The sequence below is a fragment of the Myotis myotis genome, unplaced genomic scaffold (assembly GCF_014108235.1).
Source record: "Myotis myotis isolate mMyoMyo1 unplaced genomic scaffold, mMyoMyo1.p scaffold_m19_p_5, whole genome shotgun sequence".
NCBI classification, from domain to species: domain Eukaryota; kingdom Metazoa; phylum Chordata; class Mammalia; order Chiroptera; family Vespertilionidae; genus Myotis; species Myotis myotis.
In genome coordinates, this window is record NW_023416357.1 from 41674875 (window position 1) to 41695382 (window position 20508).

The 20508-nt window shown below is 48.1% G+C and overlaps 1 protein-coding gene across 4 annotated transcripts in view; it reads left to right on the forward strand.

The window, feature by feature from the left end:
- The window catches only part of PDE8B (phosphodiesterase 8B), a 205955-nt gene that overhangs the window by 122689 nt on the left and 62758 nt on the right, over positions 1 to 20508 (forward strand). For all 4 annotated transcript variants that reach the window (XR_004967485.1, XM_036308860.1, XM_036308859.1 and 1 more), the window contains exons 4-10: positions 381 to 440; positions 2586 to 2643; positions 6603 to 6691; positions 12823 to 12901; positions 15104 to 15244; positions 16905 to 16993; positions 19160 to 19220. Coding sequence is in view for 3 of the 4 variants with exons in the window: in XM_036308860.1 (XP_036164753.1) it covers positions 381 to 440; positions 2586 to 2643; positions 6603 to 6691; positions 12823 to 12901; positions 15104 to 15244; positions 16905 to 16993; positions 19160 to 19220 (577 nt within the window). In the remaining variant the exon portion in view is untranslated. The remainder of the gene's footprint in view (positions 1 to 380; positions 441 to 2585; positions 2644 to 6602; positions 6692 to 12822; positions 12902 to 15103; positions 15245 to 16904; positions 16994 to 19159; positions 19221 to 20508) is intronic.

A 20508-nucleotide genomic window follows, 5' to 3' on the forward strand; every position in this document is an offset into this window, starting at 1 on the left:
AAAGATCCACAAGGACATCTTTCTTTGTTGTCTTTCACATGGACTTTTTCTGTTTCTTGTTTTTTTTGGTTTAATAGACTCTGTTTATTAAAGAAGTTTCAGGTTTACAGGAAAATGGTGCAGGGTACAGACTGTCCCTACAGCTCCTCTATACCCCCTACCTCCAGTTTCCCTTATTAACATCTGGCATTTGCGTGGGCTGTGTTGCAGCGTTTTTCAGTTACAGTTGACATTCAATATCGTGCTAGTTTCAGGTGCACAGCATCGCTGTTCTTTAGGAGAAGATTCGATGTGCCGTCTCCAGTGTGAAGCGGCTTCACATGGATTTAATGGAGCACAGCCGAGGTCACCTGGTTTGACTTGGCACCTTCTTGTTGCAGGTCGATCCGGGCCACGAATCTCGCGGAGCACACGGTGATCCTCGCGGTGGTTTCACAAGCGTAAGCTCACCTCCCACCCCTGCTGGAAAGCGTCCCGTTCTTGCCGAGACATTTGTCTGATGTCATCCAGTCTCAGAGCTGGAAAAACAATGGGCATGTCCTTGGCCCCACAGCAGCAACCTTCCATCTTGCTTTGGGAGCTTTCTTTGTTTTGCAAATTTCTGGATATATTGAGGTTTTTCTCCCAGTCATATCGAATTGCTGCTGCAACATACACATCTCAGGAAAAAATGGTTACTTCATTCTATGCTGGAAATGAATGCAAAATGTGTGAAGGAGATCTGGAAAGAACATGATTCCAGCTTATCTTTTTTTTTTTTTTTTTTTTCTTTAAGGAAAAGAGATGGGAGAGAAAAAAAAGAATGCTTGTTTTTCACTTAAGAGGAAACAAATGGTAGCGTGAGAACAAAGAGGCACTAAATCCACTGCAAGAAAAGGGATGTGCAGTTTATGTTTTGGGGCAGTTCTGTGGCTAGGAGCAGGACTAGGATGCGTGCCAATGCTGGAAGGCAGGAAAGAGGAATTAAGCTGTAGGTACGAGATTGTGGGATAAGAAACGGCTCTGCTGGGTTCCTTGTCTGAAATGGCCAGCACTTAGAGTGAAAGATCTAGAAGGAAACAGTTGTTTGTACAAGCCACAGTGGTTGGAATCTTTGCAAGTATCAAATGTTATAGTCAAGTAATGGCCATCATTAGCTTCGGAGAGAATAAAACCTTAATTAGGGCCCAGGATCCCTGGACTAGGACCCATGTGGCAAATGGCACGGATTCTGCAAGGAAGGAGCTGACAAGCCAGCAACTCGGGAGGGTTTAGGCCCTCCCCCAGCCAGCCCGGGGCAGGGGAGAGCTGAAATACTCCATTCCAGAGCCAAGTCCTGGCTTCAAAGTTTTGGCCTAACCAAAGACTTCTACTGACCTGGGGCTCCTCGCGTCTCTTGTTCAGAGCTGTGTCTTCACTGTGAGACCTGCCATGGGCTGTGGAGCAAGGCAAGTTCAGAAACTGTCCCCAGTGGTTCCTCGCCACTCGCCACTCGCCATGCTGGGGGGCGATGGGGCCTCGAGGGGAACGAGGAGGAGGAGAGCAAAGATGCGCAGTCGTCCTTGTTCAGCCCTTTGGCTTGTGTTTTATCTGTGGGGACTCTGAGGTCCTGGGCATGGATGCCGCATGGGCACCAGTCCCCACAGCGTTCCCCCAGTTCTGAGTTTGTCCCGCTCAGCATATGACTTAGAACATTGTTAATACCTTTAGAGACCATTTTGTGCCCGTCCTGATTTATCAGTCCGCCAAGGAGAACCCCGAGTTCCAAGAGAAGGAGCTAGGGAAGGCGGCCCTCCCCGCAGGGCGGGCTCAGCTACAAGTAACGCCCCAGATAAGCACTGGGGTTTCCTTTCCTGTGTTCTATCTGCTCCTCCACCCAGTCCCCTCTATTCCATTCTCCTCCCCTGTTTTCCAAGGTGTATTCTCCACGTTACTTGCTGGCTGTCATGATGGTGCCAAGCCCTGCATGTCTGTGATAACCCACACCTTGTACTCAAACTGAAGTTCTGAGACCCCACTGTAGACTCAGAATAGGAAACCTTCCCATGAAATGAGTGGCAATAATCAGGTTTTGTTTTCTCTTCTTCCTTTCTAACTCGGCATACCTGATGACACATCCTGCCCATTTGGTTATTGGCTGCGGCAGCTTAGAATGCCCGTTGCCTTCCTGGAGTTGAGAGTTGGACCCAGCGAGGTCCTGCGGGGTGGGAGTTGTGCTTTTAGAAGGGTTGGGGACGGCAAAGAGGACAGTAGTCTCTGGGATGAGCATTGCCCCTACTTGTCCCTCCCTTGGTGGGACTGCCCCATACCCTTGCTCCAACTCCAGCGGCAGCCTCGAGTGGGGGACAGCCACTCGCGTGTGCCTGCAGCCATGCTCTCAGGCACACGGCTGGAGTTTTCTCTCTACCATTTTGTTCTTTTTGCATCTGGACGTCAGGTGTGGGAGTCAGGGTCCTTGAAGGCAGGTGTACCCGTGGGCACATGCTGGCCAGGAAGCCACTGTGAGAGCCGGCGCCCCGCTCGCCTCATTGCGCCCTCTCCGTGTTCCGGTGTGAGGAGCCCTGGCTTGTATCTGTTGAGTGACCACCTTTTCTGCTTTTCTGCAGAGCGGGCGACCGTGAAGAGGCCTCAGTCCTCCCTCTTCTGCACGCAGGCTTCAGCAGGGTACGTAGCCGCTGGCCGGCACCTTCCTCTGGTGCAGGCGCTTCTGCTAATCCTAACTCTCCCAGCACCGCCCAGGCCAACATCCATGCATAACCCTAAGCCCCAGGGCCGAGGAGGGAGGGAGGGAGGGAAGGAAGAAGGGAGGAAGGGAGGGAGGGAGGGAGGGAGGAGCTGTTCTCATGGGATGATAACGGGCAACTGTTAGTTGGACGTCTTTTCCTTTTTCTCTCTTAACTTCATATATCTTAGCCACTGATACGCAATGACATAAAAACACATCTTAGGTCAAAAGTCTGTCGTCCCAAGGTTCTCTCGTTTAGTCCAGTTGGCTAGATTCATCGTGTGCATGTGATTATGTGTAGGTGAGTCCACTGAGTGGGCACCCAGGCCTCGTGTTGGTCAGGGCTGGTCAGAGCGTATGCCCAGGGCCAGGCCCAGGACGGCCACCATATCCTGTGAACTCCTGGTTTAAATCCTAAGTTATTTGAGTGACTACATGAATCAAACTGTTATTCAACTTAATAATGAAGATTGATTCCTGCAAGGAGACTTACCAACAAACTAAATGCAGGCTTCCCTGGCATCTCCAGGTCTTTTGATGGGAGTAATCGGAATCTCAGATAGATGGAGCCATGCATCCTTTCCTTCAAAGAAGGACATTGCCCGTGCCTGTGAGCTATGAAAATTCCTTTGGGTGCTTTAGGGAATGGTACCCTGCAACCCCTAGTTTAAAAAACAATCCCGTCTTTGCGGTAGACCACAGAGAAGCAGAACTTGAAAAATCACCATGTGCAGCAGTTTTGTGCTTTGGCTGTTTCCTGCGTCGGTGTGGAGCGGAGTGCTCTGTGAAATAGTCAGGTAGGGCAGCGGTTCACATGTGTCCTAGGAATGAGTGCTTCTCGTTAGCGGTATCACTCACCTCGCTTTCATCGGGTCTCAGAGGCCGGCATTTGGTTCTGAAGGCTGTCCTCCACACTGTATCTTAGTGAGAGTGCAGAACAGTGCTTCTGAGTTCTGCAAAAGGAGTGTTGGTAGAGAAGCCTGGACTTCTTTTCTTCACTTACAATGATCATTTTCTGAGAAATAACCTAAAATCACCCACAGGTGCCATAGGGGTGCAGTGGGTTTAAGGTTGAACACCCACTGCACCCCAGCCCAACACGGCCCTTGACGTCTGAGGCGGGACGTCTTGGAGTGTGAGCACGCAGGTTCTCCTCACGCCCTGGGACCGCATTACTAAGGACGCCGGCGACACACTGTGGGTGACATCCTCCGGGCCCCCTGTAGCTGCTGTCGGATGTCCTTTGGGGATTTCGCTTTCAGTTCAGTGTTCCTGCCTGTGACTGGTATAGATTGTCATTTGGAGTGATGCTGGCAATTGCACATCTACTCACAGGAAAGCTTGGGGAAAGCAACGGGCCCTCTTTGGGTGCAACGTGATTAAATAAATTTAGGAGGGAAACGTTTCGTGCTTCCTTTTTTACATGCTTTATAACCTGTCTGTGCTGCTCTAGAAGATTTCGTTGCCCTCTGTCCAGATATGGCGATGCTTTCTGCCGTCAGCCTTGCTGAATAAAACCCAAAGTGGGAGCATGAAACACGAGACCTGTCAGGGACACCTGTGTTCTTTCGTGCTGGTCTGATCGAGGCCTTTGCCGGCTAGGTCAGGGTGCCCCCACAGAGCTGGGGCACTTTCCCAGGGAAGCACATTGCACCTACCAACGCTTTCCCGCCTGAGTTCCTGTGAAACAAGATCAGCTGAGATTACTCTCCTGGTGGCTGCCCTCCTTTTTTGGGCAAAACCTTGTCTTTAGCAACACTCTACCCAAGCACCCATCCAACTATGCCAGCGGTTCTGCCTTCCGGGAGGTGGTTTCCCACCTCTGAGTTGTTTTGATTGTATGAACTCATCTGGTGAGACTCAGCCTGTGTTGCTAGCCGATTGGCCAGTGCTTCAGACGCTGGGTCCCTGTGTCGGGATCCGGGAACACACTGTGTCCTGGATATTCCACAGCAGCTCCCTGAAGCCTCTCGCTGCGCGTGAGGGGCGGCTGCGTGGAGCTCCGTGCACTCCGAGCCTGTTCGAAACCAGTGCCTTCGCGAAGGCCAAGTGCAGCTGTTCTTATATCAGCCTCCGCGTCCCTCTTTCTCTCTGAAATGGTGCACAGTCCGCTGAACAAGTATTCCTGGAGCACTGACATGTGCGTGCTGCGCGAGGCCTGCCGGTCAGACACAGTCCTCCCTGGAGCGGCTTCCTGGGGAGAGATGGACAGCTAAGATTTAGTATTAGTTCAGCTCCGTTCCGGGCAACTTAGTTCATCCTCGTCTGCAAACGAGAGGCTGGATATTGTCTTCATTTTTGCAGAAGAGAAAGCAGGTGAAGTAGCTTTGCCAGAGCTCACACTCGCTGCAAAGTCAAAATGCCAGCTCCGCGCTGGGCCCACTAAAGTGGTGTTTCTCAAACTGTCTGTGGGCCTAGTGTGCCGAACGCTCTCAGCAGGTCTTCCTTGGCAAAGGCTTCTGTGGTCGAGTCAGTTTGGGAAATCAGTGAGGCCTCCTCCCCCTCCCTGCAGCCCTGAGCATGCACAGCCCACGTGGGCAGCACGGCGCCCGGGCCTCCTGGAGCTGCAGGGCCTGTGCTGAGGAAGCCAGCCCACATTCCTGCAAGCGGGCCCAGGAACCCGAATTTTCAACCAAAGGCCCAGGAGAAGGATGTTGAAGTTGGAAGACCACCGCTTTTCATTCACTCAAATCATTTCAGAGATAGGGGTTCACTACACTCTTGAAAAATCCCCTAAGGATAAGGCACTGGCATCTCCCCTTACCTTTAGTCCACAAAACACCAAGTACCAATTATGTACGAAGTGCTCCAGTGTTTAGAAACCATCACCAACAGAAAGCTGTTTGTCACTGCAATGGGAGTTCTTAGGCTTAAAGAAAAGTCAAATATAAAAAATCATTTCTTAGGTAGGAAAGTGAAAATGTCACATGGAACACGCAAACGCACAACACACTGAAAGCCCAGGGGAATGAGCCAAGTTAACAACAGCTGGAGCTTGTGATACTATCAGCGATTTGGGGCTTTTCCTTTATGTTTTCTGTACGTTGCACACTAAAATTAATGTGCATTACAGTTATAACTAGACATAGACAGGCGTGACCCGTCCAGAAGGTCATCCTGAACCCAGCATGTTTAACTTCACCAAAGAAAGGGAAAGTGTTTCCTTCCTGTGTGTGTTCATGGCAGAATCCCCTTTCCTTCGCCCCTCCCAGCTTCCACCTGCAACAGTGGGGACCCGTGGCACAGAAAGTCAGGGCTTCAAAGGTGCTCCCCAAGAAGAAACCAGTCACACTAGAGAGCGGAAGTGTGTGTGTGTGTGTGTGTGTGTGTGTGTGTGTGTGTGTGTTGGGGGGGAGGGGAGACGAGGGAGGAGAGTGCAATGGGCACTCAGAAGATGAGGAAGGAAGCAAAGAAGGGCCTCTCCCCTCGAGACCATTCAGAGTGTGGCACGCACCAAACACGTCCAGTGTTGGCTTTCAGAAGACTTTTATTTTATCCTTTTATTCTTTATTGTTTAAAGTATTACATATAGTATTACACATGCCTCCTTTTCCCCCCAGTGACCTCTCCCTGACCCCCTCTCCCACCCCAGAAGACTTCTACGAGTGCAATATAAAGCACAGGTGTTTCTGCAGTTAGCAAGGTTGCGTTTATTTTCCTGTCAGTATTCATCATGAAGTTTTCCCGCCTTTGTTACAAAGGGGGTTAAGCATACAATAGCCCATGCTGTGTTGAAACAGGCCTTTGAAACACCTTGACAACTGTTGGATTTCATCTTACCCACTAGTTGTCTTACGTAACTGAGTAACTTGGGTAGGGAAAACTGTTACGCTTCTTTATTTGACTCTTAAAGAAGTAATTGCATCTGTCTTACGTGTTATATTTACTTTCTTTTCAGAGATTTGTGGAGAACAGCAGCATCATTGCCTGCTATAATGAACTGATTCAAATAGAACATGGGGAAGTGCGCTCGCAGTTCAAACTCCGGTATGTAGCCCGACAGGACGGGACCCGGGGTGGCAGCCCTGCAGAGGAGCCAGGGTCCTGCGCACAGGCTCCTGGTCAGTCACAGGGACTGTGAGGCCGGTAAACAAGTAACGGTAGCCAGTGCAGCAGAATCTAAACTGAGAGCCCTTTGTTATCAGGAAATAAATTAGAAGCATTTCTTATTTTGGCAGCATTTTCCACTATTTGCAGCAGTGTTAAAATTATATCCTGGGAAAAGTACGGTTTCATTTTTGTACAATTAGGTCGAGATTAAGAGTAGCCTTTCAGGATTACTTTCTACTTACTACTCTCAACATTTGTAAATTCCTCCATGGATTGTTACGGATAGGGGCAAACCAATGGCCGTATTTATTATGCTAACCATAATAATTGCTATGTAACCGCGATAGCGATTTCACGAAGCCCGTTTGAGGCCTCCAAGCATGAAGTATCTTGAAGAGGCTGATTTCAGGTCTCTAAGCAGGTATAGGGTGCTTTAAAAGCAGGCTGCTCTCTGGTGCTCGCTTCTGGGATGGGGTTGTCTGAGGGTCTGGCCAGAGCTCTGGGCTGTGGGATGCTCTGCTCCCGGGGCATCTTGGGAATGCCAAGGGCCTAGCTCATGCCTGGTCTGGCTCAGGCTCCACTCCAGGGTACTCTCAGGACCCTGTTTTTTCAACTTGCCCCCCTCAAGCAGAGAAAGAGGAGCGGGCTGTGGAGGCTCTCCCCAAACTATGGTCCTCAGTGGCTCGAGGCCGTAGGATGCCAGAAAGTCCCAGCCTGGCTTCCCCCTCTGGCCAACTGCAAGGTCAGGAGGGTTTCAGGCTCAGCGAAAACTGAGAAGGCATCTCACTGTAATGCGTATACTTCTTTTTATCTTGACGACTGAATTTGCATTGAATGGGGACCAAACCCTTTCAAACTTAATTTTTCTCTGACATTCTCAGTCTCCTGGGAGTAAAATGTATTCGCGTAAACCCACAGAGGCAGGTCCTTCTGGGGCTCACCTGGGCAGGGACGCTCCTTTTTGGTCGGTAGAGAGCCTTAAGAAACAGTCACTTTCTTAGGTGGGAAAGTAATTCAAAAGAATCTCAGGCAGTGGAAATTTAGGTATTTTAACAGGTTTTGGTGAGGAATATTGCCAAAGACTTTTGAATATGTAAATAATTAAATCCCTTGGTTTCTTCGTATCCACATATTTGTTAGCTTCAGAGAACTTCCTAGAATTTTTCAAGAAAAGCACATTGCCTTTACTTCAGAAATTTATGATTTTTATTATTGTGCATTGATGGTTTCTGTTCCTGGAGGTCCCTACTGTTTTTAATTGAGGGTAAAAAGGCTTTGTGCTTTTTTTAAAAAAAAAATGTTTCCACCATGAATAGAATTAGAAAAAGAGGGTTTTCATTTGGTTTAAATCTTTCACTGTGTCATATCTACAAAAACACGAACAGATACCTTATTGCTTTGACAGGTAATTTTCTCCTTTTACGTTAAGTAATTGTTTGCGTTTTCTTGGGCAACATTAAGTGTGATGGCACACGCCAGACATCAGAGTGAGTGGGCGGAGGTAGAGCTGGCAGCTTGAACTAAACATCCCCAGCCATCAGCACGAGGGCTTAAAGAAAGGGCTTCTGGTTACTGTGCTAATGAAATCTGCGTAGAGCCAGGGCCTTAACAACTCTTCAAGGTTCCTCAGACTCAGAACTTGGCAAATTTCTGAGGACCTAACCCTGTGCAAGTCCCAGGACTTCTCCCTCTTCACTTTCCTGGGGGAAAGGCTCAAGTTCTCAGTACAAATCAGTGTGCGGTTGGCGAATGGACTTGCCTCGGCAGGCAGTGGCCCGGGAAGAAGGGCTTGCCCAGCATATCCATCTCCTTACCCCCACCCAGCTGAAGCCTGGCTGGCAAAGAGCCTCTCTTCCCAGCCATGAGCAACCAGCATGAGAGCGGCTCCCCACCCCCGCCCCCGTGAGGGAGGGGCATGAGGGGCGATGTGTGTGTGGTGGGGGAAGGCGGGAGCTCTCCGCCAGAGAAAGCCAGAGGAGGGCTGAGTGGTCTGCTGCTTCTGTTGCTTTTTGGCTGTTCTGCCTCAACTGTCTCCAGTTCCCTCCCCTTTTTTGGAGGAGTGGGGTGTGCCCAGGGTTTGACTCTCCCTGGGTCAGCCAGATCTGGGTCCAGCGGGCGGGGGCACGGTGACCCCAGACCGTGACCTCCCCCCTCCCTAGGGCATTCAAGGACCTGCGAAGCCTCTACCTGCACCCCAGGGGCAAGCAGGCGACTGCCACTCGCTGCTGACGAGAAAACGAGGCTCTTTATTATACAATCCAGAATAATCACAGTCTAATTATATAATGCTTCCCCTGCAATTCCGCCCCCAGCTGCAGCTAAATCTGTGGCATGACTGGCATTCTGCAAGGACGGTCTGTGCTGCAGGGTGGGGTTAGATGTTGAAGGGGCACCTTCCCGTCGGGTCTTCATGTGTGGTAACCACACTTAACCATGGGAAAAGCGAGGGTCACATGAGCAAACAAAACCTGTCTAGTTTTAAAATCCCATTTTATAGGATAACTCTTAAAAATAGGAGAGCTACATCTCGTTTCTGAGAGTATTTGATGAATTGCTTTCTAGAACAGAAGAATTCATGAATGGGGAACGCCGAAGGAAATGGGGGTGAATGATGGCCATTTCTCTCTCTTATCCTTACGCATCTTCATTATGAAGACACTATGTTATCCAAAATACAGATAGGGTTTACTGCTTACTGGGAGTTGAAGCCGATTATACTAAGGCAAGACTGGCTGTGTGTCATCACCAGTCTGATCTCTGATATCCAGGAGTTACACCCAAATCATGTTTATTTTACTCCAAGTCTTATGAAGGTAGCAGTCCTCAGTTTTAGAAACATCAGTTTCTAAAAGGTGGGCAAAACTTTGTATTCTGTGGAACCCTGCATCTCTGTTATGAACGGACGTTCACAGAGAGCTACCGACACGTGGACTCTGCGTGACCGCCTGGCGTCACAGGAGAAACCCAGCTGCGAAGGCTTCGTGCACAGCCCAGCTGCACTGCTGCCCAGGAGGGTGCCAACCTCGACCCCATGCTGCCTCCCTCCCCGCTCGCTTGCTCCCTAGCCCTCCCAGACCCCTGCTGGGATGTGGCTTTGTGTTCAGACTCTACAAGCCACCACCTTGTGCAGTCCTACCCTGTTCCAGGTGGCCTGTGTGTGTGTGTTGAGTAGATTCCAGCGTACCTTTGGTAGGAACACAAGAGACTATGGAACTCAGCCACCTCAGCCAGTTGATGGAGGAAAACACTGAGAACCAGGGAGAGCGGATAAGATTGGTCACAGCTCCCCAGTGTGTCGGCTGTAGCGCTGGAGTAGAATCCAGGTGTCCTGCTCTTTCAGTCCAATGCACTTGGCTCCCCCCTACACCCCCCCCCCCCCCACACACACACACACATCTCTACACCACTGTGCTGTCTATAGACTTCATGCCCAGCCTCTCTAGCACTTGCCTTCCCCTCTGGGCCTTCCAGGGCCCTGAAGGAGGTGAGGGGGAAATGGTTACCTCGCCTGTACTTCAGGGGTTTCTGCACGAACGTTACTTTTCCTTGTGCTGCTTTTTCCAGTTTGCCAACTTCTTAACCTGAAGGATACAAAAATCCACTTGAGGCACAGAGTTACAAGGTTCCCAAGAACAGAAAGTAAACGAAGCCAGGGCTCTTCTGCATGAAGAGCGTTAATAATTAATATAAGGAATTAAATTCGGAAACTCTAAGAACATGATTCAAGTCGATTACCTCATTTTGCTGCAGGTTTTTTCAAATAGAACCATCCACCAAATTGGTTTAAACACAGTCCAGGAGTGTGTCTCACCGATATCCTCTCACCTCACCTATTGATAACAATTTCTTTTGTCCATTCGGCATTATACTTATTGAAGATCTTATGCTTTGTGGATGATCATACAGTGAATGTTTAATAGATAAACTTTGCAGGTTGGAGCTAAGATCTTGTATAAAGAAGCCTCTTGAATTGACAGAAACAATAGTACTCAGAAGCACCTGTTTGCGCACCTAGTTGAGACACAGGTACTTTAAGAAAACCCTTGGGCAAAAGAGGAATTTATCATTTAATATGTGTAGAGGGATTTATCACATAAAGTGGGTGAGAGCTTAGTTTTGCAGCTCTCACAGTTGAGGCATTAGCCCCGGAGAGTGTGCTTTGACGTCTAACTTCTGGGGACCAGGGACCGCTTGCCTGTGGTGCCGAGTGGGTTCTGCTCCAGGCCCCTGGGAAGTACTTCAGAGTCTTGTTCTTCACGGGAGGCGGTGCTGTATCAGCGTGGGTGACACTTTAAAGTCCTCTTTTATTCTTTTTCTCTTATTTTAAGTGACATTTTATTAGCGTGCAGAGATGCTAATAGGACAGTATACAGTTCAAATTAGGTAGCCTGGAGCAATTTCAGTAAGAAAACTTACTGCACTTCTCAGGAGTCTCAGGTTTATATCCTCCTCCGTTCACCCACATCACAATTACTCATTTTGCTCACTCACACACGGTGGCTACCTCAGCCCCTGCAACTATAGAAACGTGTCGTTCATTGGGCTAAAATCCTTCACTCCCCATAGAAGTTACCTTGCTTGGTATTGGTTTGTTATTTCCATGCTTGGTTTGAGATTTCAGGGATAATGTGAGAAAAGATAGATTATATTTCACCTTTGACCAACCGCCTTTGAAAGCCTTAGAGAACAAAGAAATCTGACTGTGGGATCTTACAAATAATAACAAGTGCCCTATGTTGAATTCTTATATTGTCCCAAGTACTTTGAGAGATGCCTCACGAAACTGCTCTGGTTCTTATAACAACCTATAAAATGTGTTGTTTTCCTCATGTTATAGATGAGGAAACTTGAGAGTCAGCCAAGATAAAAAGTTCTCCAAGGTCCTAGACCTGGCAAAACACGGAACCAGATTTCACCCGCTTTGTTCTGCCCTGTGCCTGGTAAACAGTTCAAAACAGGATGGCAACGTTAGACGCCATTATGAGTGGAAAGAATGAATAACATTTTTAAAGTTTGTTTTACAAAACATCCATCCAGTAAATCAGCATCTTTTATGTAATGGATAAGAAAGCTGTCACTGGTATTCTTTTAACAGCCCGTGCAAATAACAGAACTTTAGGAACTAGTTACATACTTGCTGTTAGATAGTAACTTACTGTATTTGGAGTTGCTCTAGATTTGGAAGAGTTAAAATTCCTTCCAAGAACTGAGAAATTGAAATGATTTCAGATATTCCAGATAACCAGCCAAGGTCACCCAGAAAACTGCCCCCTCGAGAGCTGTGCAGTTGCCCAGGTGAGGGGCCTCCCACCATGTCTGCCTTGCAGCGGGCCAGCGGGAGTGGGTGAAAGCAAAGCACTAGAAAGGCTTGTTTATTTGAGGTCACAAAAAAGGGCATAAAGTGTTTTTGCCTATTGCAGGAGGCCAGAATACCCCAGATCCAGTTGGGACGTAAGTGTGTTTTCTTAACGGATGGCAGCGTAGTCAGGGAGAGCATCCTGGGTGTAGAACAGAGGGACCTAGAAGATGGTCCCTTGCACCTTCGTTCCCCTGTCAGTGCTAAGGTTTCATTCAGCATGTAGGTAATTCATTTTATTTTTTTAAATATATATTTTTTGTTTTAGAGAGAGGAAGGGAGAGGGAGACAGAAACATCGATGCATTAACATCAATAGGTTGCCTCCTGCACTCTGTCCCCTTCTCCTCCCCCACTTGGGATGGAGCCTGAAACCCAGGCATGTGCCCTGACCAGGAATCAAACCAGTGACCTCTTGGTGCATGGGTCGATGCTCAACCACTGAGCCACGCCAGCCAGGCTGTAGTTCATTTTATGACCCAGGAATATTTTGCTGGTTATAATTCTTCTCTTTGTATCACATACATGAAAATATATGCTGCTGTTGATTCATTTAGTTTGAAAGCCTAGGTTTTTGTTTGTTTTTTCCTCAAAGCAGGATCGGACGGTACGTTGCTTCAGTGAACCCGAGGACCTGTTTACTTTGATAAACTAACAGATGAAGTGCTGATGGTTTTACGGTAGAACTAACATTGATCTTTTGCAACTTCCAGGGCCTGTAATTCAGTGTTTACAGCATTAGACCACTGTCATGAAGCCATAGAAATAACAAGCGATGAGCATGTGATTCAGGTACGGGGACATTTTTTATCTTTAGATGTCAAAGTAGAACCTTTTAAGTTTGAGCCACCCTTTTTCAAGCACTTTCCTTTTAATTCTCACACTTTAGCACATTTTCTTTGGAGAAAGGAACACCAAAATATTCAAAGAAAACTGATAGTGTGGGCTATTTCCCAGGGGTCAATAGGAGAATAAAGGGGACATATGTAATACTTTCAACAATAAAGATTTTGTTTTAATTTTTTAAAAAAACCTTATAGACTTAAGCTAAGAATTAGATATTTAATAAGAATAAAATTGTATTCAAATCAGAGCCTGTAATTTCTTTGACGGAGGTGGGCTAAATTCTTTGGACCACAGAAGTGTATCAGAATTGTAGAGTAAAGGCTTTTAAGTGCTTATGGGAACAAAATATTTTCTTTTTTAATTTGTCAGTTACAGTTGACACTTAATATTTTATATTAGTGTCAGGTGTACAGCATAGTTGTTAGATATTTATATAATGTACAAAGTGATCCCCCATAAGTGTACTACCACCTGACATTATATACAGATATTACAACATTACTAAATTCCCTATGCTGTACATTAATACCTGTGTTTGTTTTAACTACCAATCTGTACTTATTTTTTTTAATATTTTTTATTGATTTCAGAGAGGAAGAGAGAGGGAGAGAGAGAGAGAAACATCAACGATGAGATAGAATCATTGATTGGCTGCCTCCTGCATGCCCCCTACTGGGGATCGAGCCTGCAACCTGGGCATGTGCCCTTGACCAGAATCGAACCTGGGACCTTTCAGTCCCCAGGCTGAAGTTCTATCCACTGAGCCAAACCAGTTAGGGCCCAATCTGTACTTCTTAATCCTTCACCTTTTTCACCCAGTCCCCAGCCTCCCTTCCATCTGGCAGCCACCAGTTTGTCCTCTGTATCTAGGAATCTGTTTCTTTTGGGAACAAAATATTTTCAAGGGTGTTCACTTATTTATAGTTGGTATTCTAATAACAAGGCAGTCTAATGTACTAAAATCAGCTTCCTAAGGAAATGTGTATAGTTAGTAGACAAGCCTTCGTTGAAATTACGTTGTTGTATTTGTTGGAAAGCAAGGCATTTATACTTAAAACACACTCTGAAATGCAGGCTTTCCTCTGATGGCCACACCTGGTTTGCATAGGGGCACTGAGTGTGAGGAACACATACTCTCCTCAGTAGAGACTAAAGTCAGTGTTCAGCACAGTGGACCCACGGCAGACAGAGCCCACATTTGCTCTCCTGCATACGCCCCACTGCACACACAGACACACCTGCTCTCATACCGAACCTATGACATCAGCACCCACCACGCCTAGGCCGGTTGTCGTCATGTTCATAAGGTATCTCAATTCCATGCAGTAACCCTATGAAAGAGACACAAGTGCCCCATTATACAGATGGGGAAACTGAGGACCAGCAAGGTCAGGAACTTACCCAAGGAAAGCTGTGGTCATAAATAGGAGAAGCAAAATAGGTAGCCCTATCTTTCTGACGCCAAAGCCTTTCCATGTGGTGTCCTGTTTGGCTGAATGCATGGGAGTGTTTCTTGAAATGGATCTGAAAGCGTCCTCATCTCATTGGCCATTTCTGCTCTAGACCAAGCACACCCCCACCTGTTTCCAGACTTGAATAGTCAGGTCTCTTCATGAAACACATTCGCTTTGCACCTCCCTGTTTACAGTGGGCAGCCGGGGGTGACCTCAGTAATGAGGAGAACGGGCTCCCTGCTCTCTATTCACCTTCCCCACTTGTAACCTAACAGATGGCGCTTTCATAGCGTCCTTCATCCACAGCGGGCACCTGGTGGCGGGAAACGCTGTGCCTCCAGGAGAGGTAACACGGTGATGCTGTCAATACGATGTCAATCACCTCCCAGCCTTTGCCATGAGCAGGACCAAAAAGGCTGAGGATGGTGGGCGCCTGGACAGGGGAGACTATACTGACTGCAGTTTTTGGGGGGACCCTGTCAGGCCCCTTTAAAAACCTACCAGCCCTCTGCGGATAACACAAGCGGGAGGAGGAGGACGTGGACCAGAGCATGTTGTGTGTGAGGGAACTGGGATGATCTCTGTGTGTGGGTTTTGAGATGGTCCTGACGGGCTCTTCCAGCAGGTCCCCTGCACCCCGGCAGGCTTTCCTTCAGGCGCCCCCGAACTGACCTGTGCCCACTTCCGTTCACAGTATGTCAACCCCGCCTTCGAAAGGATGATGGGCTACCACAAGAACGAGCTGCTTGGGAGAGAGCTCGCGGAGCTGCCCAAAAGCGATAAGAACCGGGCAGACCTCCTCGACACCATCAACACATGCATCAGGAAGGGCAAGGTGGGTGGCACTAACAACAGCCCGCACACGCCTCCCCAACGCACTAGCCTCTACTGTGGGTTTTTATGTCACATCATAAAGATTGGCTTCTTTCGTGATGTTATAATTAAATGAAACATGTTTATGTTTGCAAAATGAGTTAATTTTGGATATCCAGCAAATCGGGGGCTTATGATGACGCTACAGAATCTGGCAGTTTTGTCTAAGGCAGTAGTCGGCAAACTGTGGCTCGTGAGCCACATGCGGCTCTTTGTCCCCTTGAGTGTGGCCACGAAGTTTCAATCGCACTGTACGTGCGATCCTGCACGTGGTATTTTGTGGAAGAGCCACACCCAAGGGGCACAGTTTGCCGACCACTGGTCTAAGGAAACATCATCCTTTGCGTGAATACGCCCCACCTGTCATTCCTGGAATATCATTCCCACCCCTGCGCCGATCCCGCCCACAGAGCTGATATGTGTCAGCTTATCCAGTGTTTGGGGGACTAGGTGTATTTAGTGTCAGTGTTCCCACGTAGGCCCGGCTGTCCTTTTCCTGTTCTCTGTCACCCCAGTTCATGGAGAGATGGCTTCCGTCTCCCTGCTGCACCCACTGGTCGCCGTAGACGAGGGCAGTGGTGCAAACACGGCAGCATCTTCCTTCGAGCCCTGCCCCCGGGCGCGTTGCTGTCCCAGCCAGAACTGCCTCGCATTTCCTCCTGAGCACTCAGGGTGCTTTCTCACATGTTACTGCTTTCATCTTGCTTTCTCAGATCTGAAGTAGTTAGATGACCATTGTTTTCATTTCATGGGGGGCCGTTGTACAAACATAAAGTAGTTTTGATTGTATATGATGCCCAGAATTAATGTTTTAAAAACTGGGGCAGTGGGAATGAGAAAGAAACAGGACATTGGCAAGTCATCCAAAATACCCACCAGAATACTGCCCCATGGTGGCCCGATGTGCATGCTGGTGAGCCACCTGTGGGGAGGCAGCGGAGGGCGGGGGCAGGAAAAGGCTGCAGAGAAAAGGCCCAGCTTCCAACATAACCACTCCTCCCAGAAATCGCAGCGGTGCCACAGGTCCCCCCTTGAGGTCACCGGGTTCTTCATCCCAGCCAGTTCCCCAAGGTCCAAAGACAGCAGGATCTCCACACCCCCGTTTGCCTCTTCCATGGAAACTGCCAGGAGCCAGACTAACCCAGAGAAGTCGTGGCTGGAGGCCCCATAGATAGTGGACAGGTGGAGGGCTTCATTGCCACACCCCCCACTTTCTCACCTGGGCACAGTAGTTAGAATCTCCGAGCCTCAGTTTGCCCATCTGTCAATGAAGGATGATAATCTGACTCGGGTTGTTGGGACGATTTTAAGGAAGACCTCGGAAAAATCCCTTGACCTGGTGTCACTACACCCGTAGGGCTGAGCAGGAGCTCCTCCCACAGGTCAGGCGTCCTGGGGCCCAGGAGGGCAGCCTGGTGGTGGCCGCGTTGGTCCTGTTGTGTTCATGCCTTGTGACCATGCGCCTTACACAGGCAGCATCCCCGCGGGAGCGAGAACGGAGTGGTGTTCTGTGGAATGCACTGAAAGCGCTGGGAATTAATGGCTCAGTTGGATAAGACCCCCTGTAGGAGCAGCTGCTGGCCTCCACAGCAGGACTTTAAGAGCTCTCTTTCTCCATGTAGGAGTGGCAGGGGGTTTACTACGCCAAGCGGAAGTCCGGGGACAGCATCCAACAGCACGTGAAGATCACCCCAGTGATTGGCCAAGGAGGGTGAGCGCAAACTCTTGAACTCTTTCAGTTGAGGGCCGCGTGGGCATATTGAACTGCAGGGTAAGCGCTAGACCCATAAGCACAGGGGGGCTGGGCTGTACATAGGTATGCCAAGGCCACCTCCAGGCATCTGGTAGCAACCCCCAGACGTGGCTCTCTGTCTTCTCCTGCTTATGGTCTTTATGGAGCATCACCCAGGAGCCCCTCCACCTGAGCATCTGCGATTCCCTCTGCCCACTGCCCTCTGGGGGAGCTCCTAGGCTGTCCACCTCCACATCAACAGCAAAACCCCTGGGAGCGGACTGCTCTCCCTGGGGCACCGGCCTGGGCTGGCTTTCTCCGGCCGGCTCAGGGCTGCTCCAACTCGGGATAAAGGCCTGGCGGTCATGGTTTCAGAGAGAAAGATGTGTCTGATCCAAAGCTGAGGTTGATCTGATTCCACTTAATCTCAGATTACCAGAGAAGCCTTATCACTGTGGAGAGAGAAGGCGAATACGCGATTCCTTTCCTCCCCCCAGTTGAATTCTGTGAGGTTTACGAAGCCAAACTGGCTCCCCTACCAGCATGTCCCTGAGGAGCTTTTGGAAGCCAGCCCGGAGGTCGCACCAGCTTCAGAGTCTAAGGGACGCGCACCATTGTGTGAAATTTTGGGAAAAGGAAAGGCGGCAGTTATGGTGCCAGTAAGAGAGAGGCGAGTCCTGCTTGTGCCCCTCTGACTGCCCCAGTCCCTTGCAGCTTGTTGTGCGACTAGACAACGACAGTCTATAAAGTCAGCAAAGTGTCACTGGGTTGTCTCCCCTCCAATTTCCTGGGTTAGTTTCAAAAGTGTTCCCCTCAGTTCAGAGACCACCACCTCGTGCTTCCTGCCATCATCGTGCTTCAGTGTGGGTGGTGGGGTGACGGGCAGTCCGTGGCCCCTCCTGACCGCAGAGAGAGGCCCCCGGACGTTCTCCTGAGCCCACGGTCCTCTGTGGCCCTCCCAGCAGTCCCTGTTGTTACCATCATCCTTGTGCCCTCTTTCAGAAAATTGAAGCTAACATCCACTTTGTGTGTGTGTGGCCGGAATTATTAGGTAACCAAGGTCGAGGAGACATGCCACTGCTTGGTAATGTCTGTCAGAATGAGGTTTTCTGACCTTTCTGATGTTACAGATAAGAAAGAGACGTTCTTTTGTCCAGACAGTGTCATTCCCCCCACCCCATTGTAGGCAATGAACTGTCAGAGGAAATTCTTATTAAAAGTAGGGAGATATTCATTACAGGATAACCAGCATTTTCTATGCTCTCGTCAGAGTTCTCCAGAGAAAACTAAACCGAAGAGAGAGAGAGAGAGAGAGAGAGAGAGAGAGAGAGAGAGAGAGAGACAGGGAGAGAGAGAGAGAGAGAGAGAGAGAGAGAGAGAGAGAGAGAGAGGAGAGAGAGAGGAGAGGAGAGGAGAGGAGAGGAGAGGAGAGGAGAGGAGAGGAGAGGAGAGGAGAGGAGAGGAGGGGAGGGGAGGAGTCGAGTCTCACTACTGTGAAATCTAACACAGCCCTCTGGGATTCCTGGCTTCACTCTCCGTAGAAAATCTACCCTGAGCTGAAATCTGTGCAGGGCTGAGGCACCTGTGGTCTTTTCCTGGTCTGTTCCATGGTAATGAGCAAGACCGCAGGCTGTTGTGGGATTCTGTCCATGACCTTGAAGTAAGAGGATTTTTCTCTGCCCGAAAAATGCCATTGTTATGATGACCATGCTGTGCAGGAATATGGAATTAAATATAAAAATAGCTACCCTGAAATTTGATCATTGTCCAAATGAGTCCTTTGCTTTCTATATAAGCTATAAAAGTATTAGCATCAGCAGAATAAAGCCAGTTTTTTTCTGGAGTGGCATTTCATCCTGTCACAGCCCATACGGAGGAGCCAAGCTTCAGGAGTCAGTCACAAAATGAAATGCTCATTCGGAAAATGTCTGGGAGCCATTAAAAGGGAAGCCCCGTTCGGAAGGCGTGTGTGGGCTGTGTGTGAAAATGCATTTTCTGTAGACTGGGTTTTGTTTGAATCGTACATCTGCCCTAGAATAGACCCTGGAGTTTTGCTTTAAAAAGTTTCTGTTGATGTTTTCCTTTGCTGATTTGTTGAATCATCTTATATCCGACTCACTAATAACTAATTATTTATGTTATTAGGAAAATTAGGCATTTTGTCTCCCTCAAGAAACTGTGTTGTACCACTGACAATAATAAGCAGGTACGTACCCAGCTTGCTTCATTTGCTCTGTCAGCTTGACCACGCATTACATTCTCACCACTGCTCTCTGCTTGTCTTTCTCCATTTCTTATTGTCGTTGCCAATTAAGAAGGTTTTTGGGAAAATTAGGCTCCTTTGTCAGATAGTAAAAAAAAATTCCCCTGCAAGCCTGTGCTACCGTCTTAGTGATGCACATCACTTAAGATTAACACTTGGCTGTGCAACTCGAGACTGATACCTTTTGTGAAGGCAAAAAATTCTTCCTCCAAGTAAAGACTGTTCTGTTTTTCTATCTTAATTTCTTAAGCAAATAAAATGTATCTCTGCGTTTGAACATTTCACCCCTACAAGTTTATATCAAAAACAAGAATCATTCCAAGTTAGTACTGTGATTTTTTTAAAAACCATTACATCATGCAGAACAATCCATTTGAGTGTTCTTCTGCAGTAAAAGAATTTTAATCATTTGCTTTTTTAAGAACCTTCCTTTATAGAGACCTTTATCATAGAGGACAACATTGGTATTTTTTCTTTTTGATTTATGCTTCTAATCCTGGATTATGTGTATTTTCACTTCATGCTGTAAAGTTTGTTGATTGAAAAATATTCATCACTTATTATCTATTTTTGAAAACATACAATGTAGCCTTTGACGTAGATGAGGATTTTAAAAGGAGGGACCATATAGCTAAAGGAAATGAAGGACTTCGGGGCATAATCCATTTTAGAGGGACGTGTTGGAGACTTGTCACATGTGGGATCAGAAGGTGAAGCCTGGCCAGGCAAAGACGTAAAGTGGGACTCCAGGACCCAAAGGTGCCTGGGCTCCTCCCAGTGCGGAGGGGGTTCCCCAAAGGGAAGTGGGGCTGAGCAAGGAGCCTGCACAGGGCTGTCAGTTGGAGACCGGCCCCCTGAAAGTCCCCGTGGACATTTGAGTAGATTGCGGAATGATCGCCTAGTTAGCGGTTTTCACCACGTGTAGTTACAAATTTTATTCTTGTGATGAGAACTTTAAATACCTACTCTCGAAGTTTGTACCTTCTGATCTTCACCCATTTCATCCGCCACCCACCTCTGGAAACCACCAATCTATTCTCTGTATCTATGAGTTCAGTTTTTTATTTTTTTTTAGATTCCACATGTAAGTTATATGATATTTGCCTTTCTGTGACTCATTTTACTTAGTCCTCAATGTCCATCCATGTTGTTGCAAGATTTCCATCTATGTTATGGCAAAATAATATTTATTATGTATACAGGTTCTTGAATAATGTTGTTGGGTTCAATG